A 12495-nucleotide genomic window follows, 5' to 3' on the forward strand; every position below is an offset into this window, starting at 1 on the left:
GTGGCCAGGACTGCAGAATTGGGCAGATTCTTGTCATTAAGAGAATCTCCTTTAGCTATCATGCCAACCACAAAGAGTTATTTTTTTGTCCAGAAAGGGAAGAGGTGAGAGGAGTCAGGTGATCTGTGCTATCAAGGAGACACTGGCTGGTGCCCTCTCCCTAACTATCTCATGTTGATGATGTTCGGGATTGTGGAATGAGTCAAGACACTCTTCTGCCTATTATAATTGCTCTCCTGTGTCAACAGGAAATTGAACTACAGGAGCCAGTCAGCCAGGTAATTTTAATACAGTATATTTATTGCAGAAAGCATAAAGAATAGTCCCTGGTACAATATCAACAGTAAGTTATATACACAAACAGCACACCTTAACAAACTCTGTACGTTAGTAACCAGACTTAAAGTGGATCTCTAGGGATTAGGTCAGAAGGTTTGTTGCCTACCTTGTGTCCAAAGAGGTGAATCTGATGGATTTTACTGAGAAGGCCTATTTCTTCCCTGGTCCTCCCACTTACAATTATCCATTTTGGCATTTTATAGATATATCTGCAAAGGAGTGGTCATAGGAATGCTCTCCTTCTCCTTTCCCCCCATTTTCAGAACTGGTAGGTGGGCACTAGTATTGATCGTAATCTGCTAATTACGGTTACATGAAATTTTACGTAAATTGCACATACAATTTTGCAATTATGGCCATGCATAATTACCATTTGGGAATTCAATTGATATGTTTTCATACGAAATTAATTACAATTTTTTCTGAAATTTTACATTATAAATTTGCATTGTAATTGCAAATTACGATTCAAAATGACGATTATGCGAAATTTGTGCTCATCACAATCCTCCATTGCTATTGATGCAGCATACTAACTGACATCTATGTATACAGCAGAAACGCTAGCGTTGCGTGAAACGCTGCGTTTCATGCAGCAGTGTTAGTCAATCGCAGAAAAAAAATGCAGAGACCTGCAATTTACAGTATGCTGCTTTTGTTTTTGCTTTGGTTGCATAATATGCAGGAACTCTGCCAAAACACACATAATGAAAGTCAATGGGAATGCAATGGTATGCATGTTTCATGTGTTTTTCATGCGTTTTCTATATGCATTTTTTCCCCAAAAAAATCTTTTTTGCTGTATTTTCGCTTCATGTTGTCTTCCAAGTGATTTGCATGAATAGAAATATAAAAACGCATGGAAAATGCATACAAAATGCATATGCGTTTTGTATATGCTAACCGCAAAGCCATTAAAACGCACGCAAAACATATGAAAAATGCATCGCAAACGCACCAAAAACGCAGTAAAACCGCTAATGAAAAGCACACAAAACATAAAACATGACATAAAACGCAGCATTTTATGCTATGTCATATGTGAACCCAGCCTAAAGTTATGTCCTGATCTGGACTGCTAAAGTCCCTAAGCTTGCCTGGTTACTGACACTCAGTCATGTTATTAAGTTAATTATACTCATTATAATTAGCCACCATGATTACTCAATAGTACATTTCTGATTTCTGTTTTCATCATGGAAAGTTTTTTACAAATTATCCACCGTTATCCGCATGTATTGGAAGATGAAATCCTTCATGCTATCTAAGCAGATTAGGGATAGTCAATGAGATGCAAATAATTATGAGTTGATGCAGGATTATGCACATTTTAATGCAAATTTATGTAACTTGAAAATGGATCAACTGACTTTGACTTCCATAGGATTTGATAGGTATAATTTCAAGCTGCATATATTTGCATACAATATCTGCATCATTTTGCATCAACCCAGAATTATTTGCATCTCATTGACCATACCCAATGCAGATGGCTAACAGAGAATTATGCTACATACACACTTGAGATAAACGTCTTTAGAAAAGGCAACATCACAGACCAATTTTACCTCTTCCATGAGAGCATACGCTACACAGTCTTTTCTATTGAGCTGAACTCCCCATCAGATAAAAATCTTTGCAAGATGCTGCACACAGTTCCTGCAAAAGATCTGTTCCTGCAAAATGCATTCATAGTCTATGATATCTGCAGATCTCATACACACCTTGTTTAACAGACAATCATCTGCAGATCAGATTCACCAGGATAGATCTTCAAATGTGCAGATGATCGTATGACCTGCAGATGATTATGCACCCATGCAATGTGAACATCAGACAGTGCAGACTATGTACTTTTGATGTTCTTGCATGTCTGCCTCCTGCACGCATTGCCGAAATACAGACAAACGTGTGTAATGTAAACAAGGCTTTAGTAGTGTGTATATGTTTCTTCCATCATCTGCTCAATTTCTACTTCTCAGGGTTGGTGTAAAGTATACCTGTCCCGAGGCAAAGACACCTAAGGTAAGCACAGAGGCATGTTCATGCTGGATCCGCAATATCTCAGTACGTTTTCCATTCCTTACCTCATTCCCCCTGGTATCTGTAATTATCACTCCTTGAAAATTTTGAATAAAGTCAAATTTCCAGACAGGAATCAGCAGGCTTGTGACAATGTCCTCTGTTATTACCCTTCCAGGAGATCCTATCACTCCCCAAATCCCTCCTTGTCCCTCCCTCTTAAAGAGGACATAAACTCTTCTACAGGAGAGAAGGAAAACACAGAGAAACCCACCCTGTTTGTAAGCCTGATGATTGTCTAAAAATATAACTTTAGCCGAAAGTCAGATTTTTCAAGGAGTAATTACAGGGACCACACGTAATGACGAGAGGAATGGACAACACACAGAGGTAAGTGAATAAAGCGTGACCATACCTCTGTGCTTACCTTAGGTAGCTTTGCCTTTGGACAGGTATCATTTAAGCAGTACATACTGCCTAACCAGTAAATACCTGAAATGGAGTTCGAATTGGAAACACTGTTAAAAATTAACATTTTGTTTAACACAGTCAAACATGTCCACTGATATAAAGTACGGTAAATAACAAACAATGATAATGACAATAATGACAATTTTAGAGTCTTTGATAATATGGCAGTCAATGATTGGATACATTGTACATAGCTTTACCTCTGAGTCCAGTGAACACAGTCTGCATTGTCAAGCCGTCAAAGCATTTACTGATATGTAAGAAGGAAAAAAAATAATAAAACACTTTCCCAAATGAGCAGTTTTCAGGAGAAACACTGAAATGTTTTGAATAATGGACAAAAAAATGTCCATAATACTGATCTTGATTTATCTGACATTCCAGGTCTTTAATGACTAAAGAAACAAAGAAAAAAAGATAGTAGAAGTCAGTGTCAAATATGGTTTTTACACCTTGTACAATAAAGTTTCTCTTAAGTAAAAATGCCCAACCACCTTCCATACTCAACATCGAAGATGTTTTTTACTTTGCATATCATTCCAAATTCTGTGCATCTCCTCGTGGCCAATCTGATGGACGGTAATCACTCTACGGTAGCGGCACAAACTGTAAGCCATTTTCCAGTGATTAAAGCCACTGTTTTGAAATGGGTGGATTCCAAGTTTTCGTAAGCAAAGTCCCACATAGACATCCTCAAGATGCAAAAGTCTCGTGTGCAGAGAGGTTTTAAAAATGTGCTCCGCCACATCAGCAGAAAAGATGTAACCAGTTCCTGAACAGAATGGTGGGTAATTACTGTCTGGGTACAAGTCTCTAGGCATATACCATTTACTGCGGACATCTCTTATCGGCCCTCCATTGATGACGTAGCCAGTGAAGTACCTTCTCCTCGGCTTCGTGGTTGGTTTTAGTAGTTTAAAAATTAAGTTGTCCATATTTACAAAAATATCACTGTCTGTTTTCATTACGTATTTAGCCTTGGAGCAGAAAGTTGTCACCCATCTCATACCCATCAAAGTTTTGAGAGTTAAATTATGGTAAGAATCTATAAAGTCTTCCACAATAATATCATGAAATATCTGACTTTCTTGCTCAACCATCTTGTTTAATACTGGATCTGTGTTTTTGCCCAGGAGGAAAAGTGTGACAATTTTGATGCCTTTGAAGTTGTTCTCATTACCCCAAGTTTCTCTGATAGCTTGCCTGGCGTCAAATTCCTTATGGGTTGTAGTTATCAGTATAACCAAAAAAGGGCTGCTATTGTTTTCACATTTTTCTGGCTCGTTAATGAGGAACTCAAAGGAGTGAGGGTTGATGGGTCGAGTTCTTATATTGCCAAAAGAAATGTTCCTCCGAGCCATCACTGCTTTGTTGATCCGGTAGCCGCTGTAGTTGGATGTTGGGCGGTTGACGCTTAGATACCAAAGTGCGCTGGCCCAGCAAACAACTGTCAGAATATACAAACATGACACCTTTGATGGCATGGTTTTTGTAATGATCTAGGTGATATTCCCTGTGAACAGTCTTTTCATGACTTTAACCATCTTCTTTTTTGCCAGGGCAAATATACTAGATCTGGCACAAGGATCATGGATACATTAATCCTGCTTTATTAGCCTCGTCTTGCAGCTTTAGAAATCCCATTGTCAGGAACAGGCATCCATTCTAAGAAAGACAGAAAATCAGAGGATGCTAGCAGTTTGTTACATAGGGGTTGACTTACAAAACTTTATTATTGAATTATCTTACCATAATTATTTTTCATCTCAACTATAAGGAGAGTTAATTCATGAGATATACAGGTAAGGGAAGCTATTTCATGAGATTAGCAGATAAAGACCCTTATTCAATTACATTTTCTCCCGTGTTTTCTAACGGGAAATGTTTTTACACCTTATCCCAAAAAAATGTAGCCCCCACAGCTATCAATAAAATACTGACTGTAAGGCCCATATGCAATTAACTTTTTCTCCTGAGTTTTCTACTAGGAGATAATTTTTTAACTTCTTTAAGACCACTTCAGGTTCTGGGGCTTTTATCCCTTAAGGTTCCTGACAATTTTGGCATTTCAGCTGTGTCGCTATTGAAACGGCAATAACTTTTATACTCCTTATGCCATCGAAGTTATATATATATATATATATATATATATATATATATATATATATATATATATATATATATATATCATTTTTTTTGGGGGGGGGACAACATTTTTATGGTCATTCTGCAGGGAAGATTATAGACGTAAATACAGAAAATACAAGATACAAGTTTTTTCATTTTTAACCCTTCCGTATTTGTTGGCTTGTCCCAATTAAAATTATACAATAAACAACATACTTCGATACTGGTTATGCAAGTAGAGGACCATTATCTCCAGCTTGTGTGTCTGTAGCAATTAGATGCAATCACTAGTGTGCAGTTTGGGGACCCCAGTTCTGGACAGATGCATCACTAGGCAACAGCACAGTGATGTATCTATACAGCATTGGGTCTCTGAACTGTGGTCCTAGTGATCACAGCCGATCGAAAGAGCAGCAGCTATACAGGTGTCAACAGATTTTTTTTTTTTTTTCAATTGAGATTGGAATAGTTTGGGAAGTGCTGTTAAGTACAGGTGTATACATTTCAATACTTATCTCTTTGTTTATTGTTATCAAATTCCTTTCACACTTCAGTGTCACCAAATCTGACGGGCCAGTGAACCATGAGAGGAGGGGGGATTTCCTCACACTACGTCTGTTAACCCTATGTATGAGAAAAAGCTCTCACTGCAGCTGCCTGTCTCTGAGAGCTGTCTGCAGAAAGCAGAGAAAAAAAATCTTATCTGCAACATAAACATTTGTAATAGTATGTGAAACCTGACACCAGAGGCATTTCATATAACTCTGCTTCAATATTACACTGTTCTTAGCATGTCAGACTGCAGAGATTCACCTATGCAAATGAGACATTCCAAACGTAACTAAAACCTACACACAGTGAATTACAGCTTTTGCCTCTGATATTTAACATGAAAAGTAGGAAAATGTTTACACAGCTACTTAGACATTATGGACCATATGCAATTAACTTTTTCACCTGAGTTTTCTCCTAGGAGATAATTTTTCATTTTCTATTAAATTAACTTCCCAGCAATCTGCAATTGGAAAAATACCAAAAATTAGGTAAAGGAGTACTATCAAAACTATTTTGTGTATTTTCTAGCTTGCTAGTGATTTAAAAGGCATTTTATTTACAAGTTTAAAAATATCACCTAGGAGAAAACTAAAGAGATAAAACGAATTGCATATGGGCCTATGTGTACATTGTCATTTTACAAACACTTTTTTAATTTGACACTGTCACTTTAATGAACTTATAAAAAAAACCTTTTTTTTCAACTTTACTGATTGTTTCTCTATTAAAATATGGGCACGAGCGTGTACGATCACAAAGCGGCTGCAATAAGTGCAGGATGTGAGTATCTTGTCCAGAAACCTAAATAAGCACTAATCTGGACGTAAGACTCAAGTCCAAAAACCACAAATGGTTAAATAACTTTTCAGCACTTTGTAATTAAAAAAGTACCAAAAACTTCTTGTTTATTGACGACAAGTTGTGAGAATCTCACCCAGGAGAAAAAGTAAATTACAAATGGGTCTAAGTTTGATATGACTTTTTTTAACCACTTTTTTAGTGCCATTACAGTTGATGGGTGCTGAAAAGTTATTTTGAAGGAGAAATCTCAGGAGAAAAGTTTATTGAACATGAGTCAAAGGGTTATATTCACAAAACCTCAGTAAAATGTACATGTTCAGTAAGTGGACATACCATTTACAGAGATGCAATGTATATAGCTCCTTATGCAAATAGTCTAAGACGAATTGTTCATGCAATGACTACATACATTTTACTAGAGTTGTTGTGAATACTCCCAGGCAGGGGCGCCGCGAGGCATAAAGCGAACCAAGCGGTCGCTTGGGGCCTCAAGATCGTAGGGGCCTCGGCGGCTCAGTGATGTCGGCGTGACGTCACTGTTTTCCCGCAGACCCGCGGGGCTGGCAGAGCAGAGTAGGGCAGGGCTACCGGAAAATGGCCGCCGCCGAAGCCCTGCTCTGGAGATTGTCTCCAGTACAGGGCTTCGGGTGGCCATCTTCCCGTAGCCCTGATTCAATCAGCGCGGGAGATTGGAGGAGGGAGGGAGCTCCGTGGGAACTGCGCGCCTGAGGAGCCGGCCAGGAGAGGAGACGGGGAGAGAAGACTTCTGCCAGTGCCAGGTGAGTAAATTCTTTTCTTTTTGCAGCTCTGAAAATGTGCCCTAATTGCGTTTGATATCTGCTGAACTGTGCCCTAATAGTGTTTGATTTCTGCTGAGAATGTGCCCGAATAGTGTTTGATTTCTGCTGAGAATGTGCCCTAATAGTGTTTGATTTCTGCTGAACTGTGCCCTAATAGTGTTTGATTTCTGCTGAGAATGTGCCCTAATAGTGTTTGATTTCTGCTGAACTGTGCCCTAATAGTGTTTGATTTCTGCTGGACTGTGCCCTAATAGTGTTTGATTTCTGCTGAACTGTGCCCTAATTGTGTTTGATTTCTGCTGAACTGTTCCCTAATTGTGTTTGATTTCTGCTGAAAATGTGCCCTAATTGCGTTTGATATCTGCTGAAAATGTGGCCCTAATTGCGTTTGATTTCTGCTGAACTGTGCCCTAATTGCGTTTGATTTCTGCTGAAAATGTGCCATAATTGCGTTTGATTTCTGCTGAAAATGTGCCCAAATTGCGTTTGATTTCTGCTGAAATGTGGCCCAAATTGCGTTTGATTTCTGCTGAAAATGTGCCCAAATTGCGTTTGATTTCTGCTGAAATGTGGCCCAAATTGCGTTTGATTTCTGCTGAAAATGTGCCCAAATTGCGTTTGATTTCTGATGAAATGTCCTCAAATTGCGTTTGATTTCTGCTGAAATGTGGCCCAAATTGCGTTTGATTTCTGCTGAAAATGTGCCCAAATTGCGTTTGATTTCTGCTGAAAATGTGCCCTAATTTCGTTTGATATCTGCTGAAAATGTGGCCCTAATTGCGTTTGATTTCTGCTGAACTGTGCCCTAATTGAGTTTGATTTCTGCTGAAAATGTGCCATAATTGCGTTTGATTTCTGCTGAAAATGTGCCCAAATTGCGTTTGATTTCTGCTGAAATGTGGCCCAAATTGCGTTTGATTTCTGCTGAAAATGTGCCCAAATTGCGTTTGATTTCTGCTGAAATGTGGCCCAAATTGCGTTTGATTTCTGCTGAAAATGTGCCCAAATTGCGTTTGATTTCTGATTAAATGTGCCCAAATTGCGTTTGATTTCTGCTGAAATGTGGCCCAAATTGCGTTTGATTTCTGCTGAAAATGTGCCCAAATTGCGTTTGATTTCTGCTGAAAATGTGCCCTAATTTCGTTTGATTTCTGCTGAAAATGTGCCCAAATTGCGTTTGATTTCTGCTGAAATGTGGCCCAAATTGCGTTTCATTTCTGCTGAAATGTGGCCCAAATTCTGTTTGTTTTCTGTTGAAATGTTGCACAAATTGCGTTTGTTTTCTGCTGAAATGTTGCACAAATTGCGTTTTTATTTTCTGGTGTCTGGGGTAACTGTTGCTGCATTTATTATTTAATGGTCATAGTTGGCTATATTTGCTGTGCTATGGCTAAGCTCCGCCCATACAATGTCATGGCCAAATCCATCTTTCGGCGCGGCCTTAATCACCCCCACATCCATTTTCCCCGCAAACAGCCCGCCCCAATCCGCCCTCCAGCTCCACCCACATGTCATGGCCACACCCACTTATGCGGGATAGCCACGCCCATTTTTCGCCGCGGCGCGCGAAAGCAGAATAGGGCCACTCCCTACAGTCCGCTTGGGGCCACAAAAACCTTAGCTGCACCCCTGCTCCCAGGACAGAAAAATCAAGACAAATAAGGAGACATAATGCATGCATTAAGTCAGAAAAAATAGATAAATCATGAGTTAAGACAAATAAGGAGAGATAAATAATGAATTAAGTCAGGCATATAATTAAGACAGATGATGGGCCTGATTCATAAATGAAAGGACTTGTCTAGTTTAAGGTTTATTTTCACTGGGTGCCATGCCCATTTCTGAATTGAACATGACACCCGTGCCAATGCGAAGCAGCAGCCAAATCGCTATAGCCGCATCATGCATGGCTAATTGGCTATAGGGATTCAGATACATATTACAAAAAACTGCTGCATGCCGGCCAGAAACTGAATGCCGTCCAGGATCGCACCAGGATGTGATTTGGGTGGAATGCTATTGATGGAATAGGTGAATCCAAGAGAAGAGACCCAGCACCGTCTTCAAGTGTATTTCAAGCTCTTTCTTTATTTAAAGCACTATGCTTTAAATAAAGAAAGAGCTTGAAATACACTTGAAGATGGTGATGAGTCTCTTCTCTTTGATTCACTGCTTGCTGTTCCTGGAGACAGAGGGACATCGACCACAAGCATGTCGCACTTTGATGGTTGGGTGCTGCCTACCACTACTTTTCCACTACTATTGATGGAATAGGCAAACAGATGGAGGAAAATGCTGCATATTTGTACACAGTGGAAACAGACCCTAGTCAGTGGCTGGATAGTGTACTGGTTAAGAGTTCTGCCTGTTCAGTAAGCCTGCAGCTATTCAGTGAGGAGACCTTGAGCAAGACTCCCTAACACTGCAATAGTTTCAAAGAAGAGGAAATGTTCCAGGCACCAGATGAGCTGTAAAAAGATTCTCACCACTTTATTTAATCCCCTGAATAATGGACACAAAAAGGTGCGTGTGGTCCCTGAGAAAGCAAGCGTAGCTCATAAAATAGCTGTCAGGCCGCCATTGCACCTTTTTGTGTCCGTTACTCAGGGGATGAAATAAAGTGGTGAGAACCTTTTTGCAGCTCATCTGGTGCATGGAACTTTTCTCTTCTTTGAGACTGTATGGTGTGTCTGGAGGCTCAGTGAGTCATCCAACCCCCTGAGGCTGTCCAGTTTTCATCTTGTGCCGATCTTTTTGTCATCTTTTCTGAAACTGATACTATCTAACACTGCTACTGCCTACTGAGCATGTTCTAGTGGCTGCAGCTCTGGTGCTTTGCGTTTGCCAGGAGAAAAGTGCAATATCAATGTTGTGTGTCTTGTCTGTGTCTAAGTAGTAGAGAGGGATGAAACAATCCCTGAGTAAATGCATGGCCAAACATATAAGGGCTATCTCTGCAGGGAAGGTCTCAGCATTCTTGAACATTTTGCCTGCCTCAGTTAAAGCCTAGACATTAATTGTGGTGCTTAGAAGAACTAGTGAGTGAGTCACACAAATGCAAATGGTGGCTTTTTCTTCTGCCCATTTGAACTGAAGATATCACTTGGTTGAGTGGTGAAAGGCCCATAATACCCTAAGTTCAGTTGAATTCAACTTTTTTTTCTACTTTATATTAAATGTGATTACATAGCCAAACCCTGTCTGAAAAGAAAAAGAAAAAAAAAAGAAATGCACTGAGATATGTCGGTCTATTTGCAATTTTACTGCAATATTCTCTGACATTTGATGTGTTAATGAACAGAATCTAGTGACATTCATTTCTACTTTCAAGTCGATAAAAGCACATTTTTCCATAACTTAAAATCATGGCTTTGCCTACTGAGCTGAAATTCCTTGATGCATAAAGCAAAAGTTAAGTTAATTTTTTTTTTAAAAGACTAAGTTAGGAATGGAGCAGGAAATTTTAATGATGCTTGCCGGATATTTAATTTAGCCCTCAAAGATGATACCCTACATTAACAAGAAGATAATGTAAGCAAGTCTATAATATATATTCTGGATATCTGGATAAGTACAAATAAAATACACTCGTAAGATTAAAACTAAAATTATATATATATATATATATATATATATTATATTTCATTAAAATAAGAAATGCACTTGCAAGAAATGCAAGAAGTTTTTTTTTTCAAGAAGTAAAAATTAATTATTTCAGAGATGTAAATTTGGTTTCTAAGTTGTATCTTATTTGTCGCACAATTTGGTGCTTCTTATGAATACAGCTACTGTATGAGTCTTTTTTTTTATCGCTGTGGTTTAAGGCTTCTTGCACACCAAGACGTTGCATTAGGTGGCACGTTAAGGTCACATAACGTGCACCTAACACAACGTATGGTGCTGCAAGAGCCGACGGTAGAGTGAGCCGCGTTAGGCGGCTCGAGTCCTATAATGTCTCCCAGAGTGGCGCTGATTGGCCAGCGGGACCACGTGATGCGGAGCGAGACACTCCGCATCACGTGGTCCCGCCGGCCAATCAGCACCCGCCAGTGCAGTGAATATTAAGTAGCCATGTGCGCGGCTACTGTATCTGGCTCTCCCCGCCTCCTCTCCGCCCCCCACTGCGCATGTGCAAACAGTCTAACGCGGCTATAGCCGCTCCAACGCCGTAGCATGCTGCACTTTGCACAGAACGTGCAGCGTTACATGTAACGCAACGTGGGCTGTGTGAACAGCCCACTTGTGTTACATTGCTGTGCGTTGGGGGAGCGTTACAGGCGGACTAACGTGCGCCTGTAACGTCTTGGTGTGTAAGCAGCCTAAAGGGATCATTTTCCTATAATTATACAAGTTCTCTGTGGGTCCTTACTCAATTCATTGTCTCTCTTAAGTTTTCTCCTAGGTGAATGTTCACATCTTATCAATAAAAATGCATTTTAAGCAACTAGCAAGGAAGAAATAAAATATTCAAAATAATTTTGACAGAACTTTTTCATCTACTTTTTGGTAATTTTTCAATTGTGGAGTGCTGAAAAGATATTTTAAGCATAAGATCAGAAATTATCTCCTAGGAGAAAACTTGAAAGAAAAAGTGAATTAAATAAAGGGCTTGGGGCCATATGCAATTAGCTTGTTCTCCTAAATTATCTCCTCAGAGATAATGCTCATAATCTCTTTAAAATAACTTTTAAGCATTTTACAATGCTTGATGCTGGTTTTAAAGACATTTTATTGATAAGTTGGAAAACATCACCTGGGAGAAAATTGAGGAGAAAAACTTAGTTGCATATGGACCCTGGACTCTGGCCTTTGAAGTCCTCCACAAAACCCAACTCTTCTTTCAAGCCTGCCACATCTTCATCACCAGTTCTCTAGATTATAGCCATTTATGTTTCATGGTTACTCTAGTAACCTCTATATTCCACATGCTTGTTTTTTTATCACTTTTTGCCTGTATGTATAATAAAAAAAATGCCAGATACCACACTGTTTGCTTTTCTTAAAAGTTAATTTTGCCTTCAAGTGCAGTAAAGGACTTAAAAAAAATCAACCATTTCTTAAGAAGAAATTAAAACCTGCTGCTTAATTTTCAATTTCTATGTGTGTTCATGGTTCATCTTAATTTGTAACCTCCATCTTGTTTCATTCGGTTATAATTACCAGCAGCATTTGTTACAGAAGATTAAGTAAACTGTTCAGCGTGCATTAAATCGTCCCGGCTTGAGAAATCGGTCTAGGAGGATGCTAAGCCTATCAATCTTCTTACCTTCTAAAGATCCTCCAGTACAACAGTTGGTATAATACAACTACGCAATTAGTTTTTGTCAATAAAAATATTTAATCTTCACTTTGTTTCCAAAGAACAATATTAAGCGATTTG

At 39.1% G+C, this 12495-nt stretch overlaps 1 protein-coding gene across 1 annotated transcript in view; it reads right to left on the reverse strand.

Moving 5' to 3' along the window:
• Positions 1-279: 279 nt before the first annotated feature.
• The window catches only part of LOC137524992 (beta-1,3-galactosyltransferase 1), an 80741-nt gene continuing 68525 nt past the window's right edge, over positions 280-12495 (reverse strand). Inside the window, exon 2 of the mRNA XM_068245597.1 lies at positions 280-4497. Coding sequence (XP_068101698.1) covers positions 3336-4316 — 981 coding nt within the window. The 5' untranslated portion in view covers positions 4317-4497 and the 3' untranslated portion in view covers positions 280-3335. The remainder of the gene's footprint in view (positions 4498-12495) is intronic.

This window comes from Hyperolius riggenbachi, chromosome 7, assembly GCF_040937935.1.
Source record: "Hyperolius riggenbachi isolate aHypRig1 chromosome 7, aHypRig1.pri, whole genome shotgun sequence".
NCBI lineage: Eukaryota > Metazoa > Chordata > Amphibia > Anura > Hyperoliidae > Hyperolius > Hyperolius riggenbachi.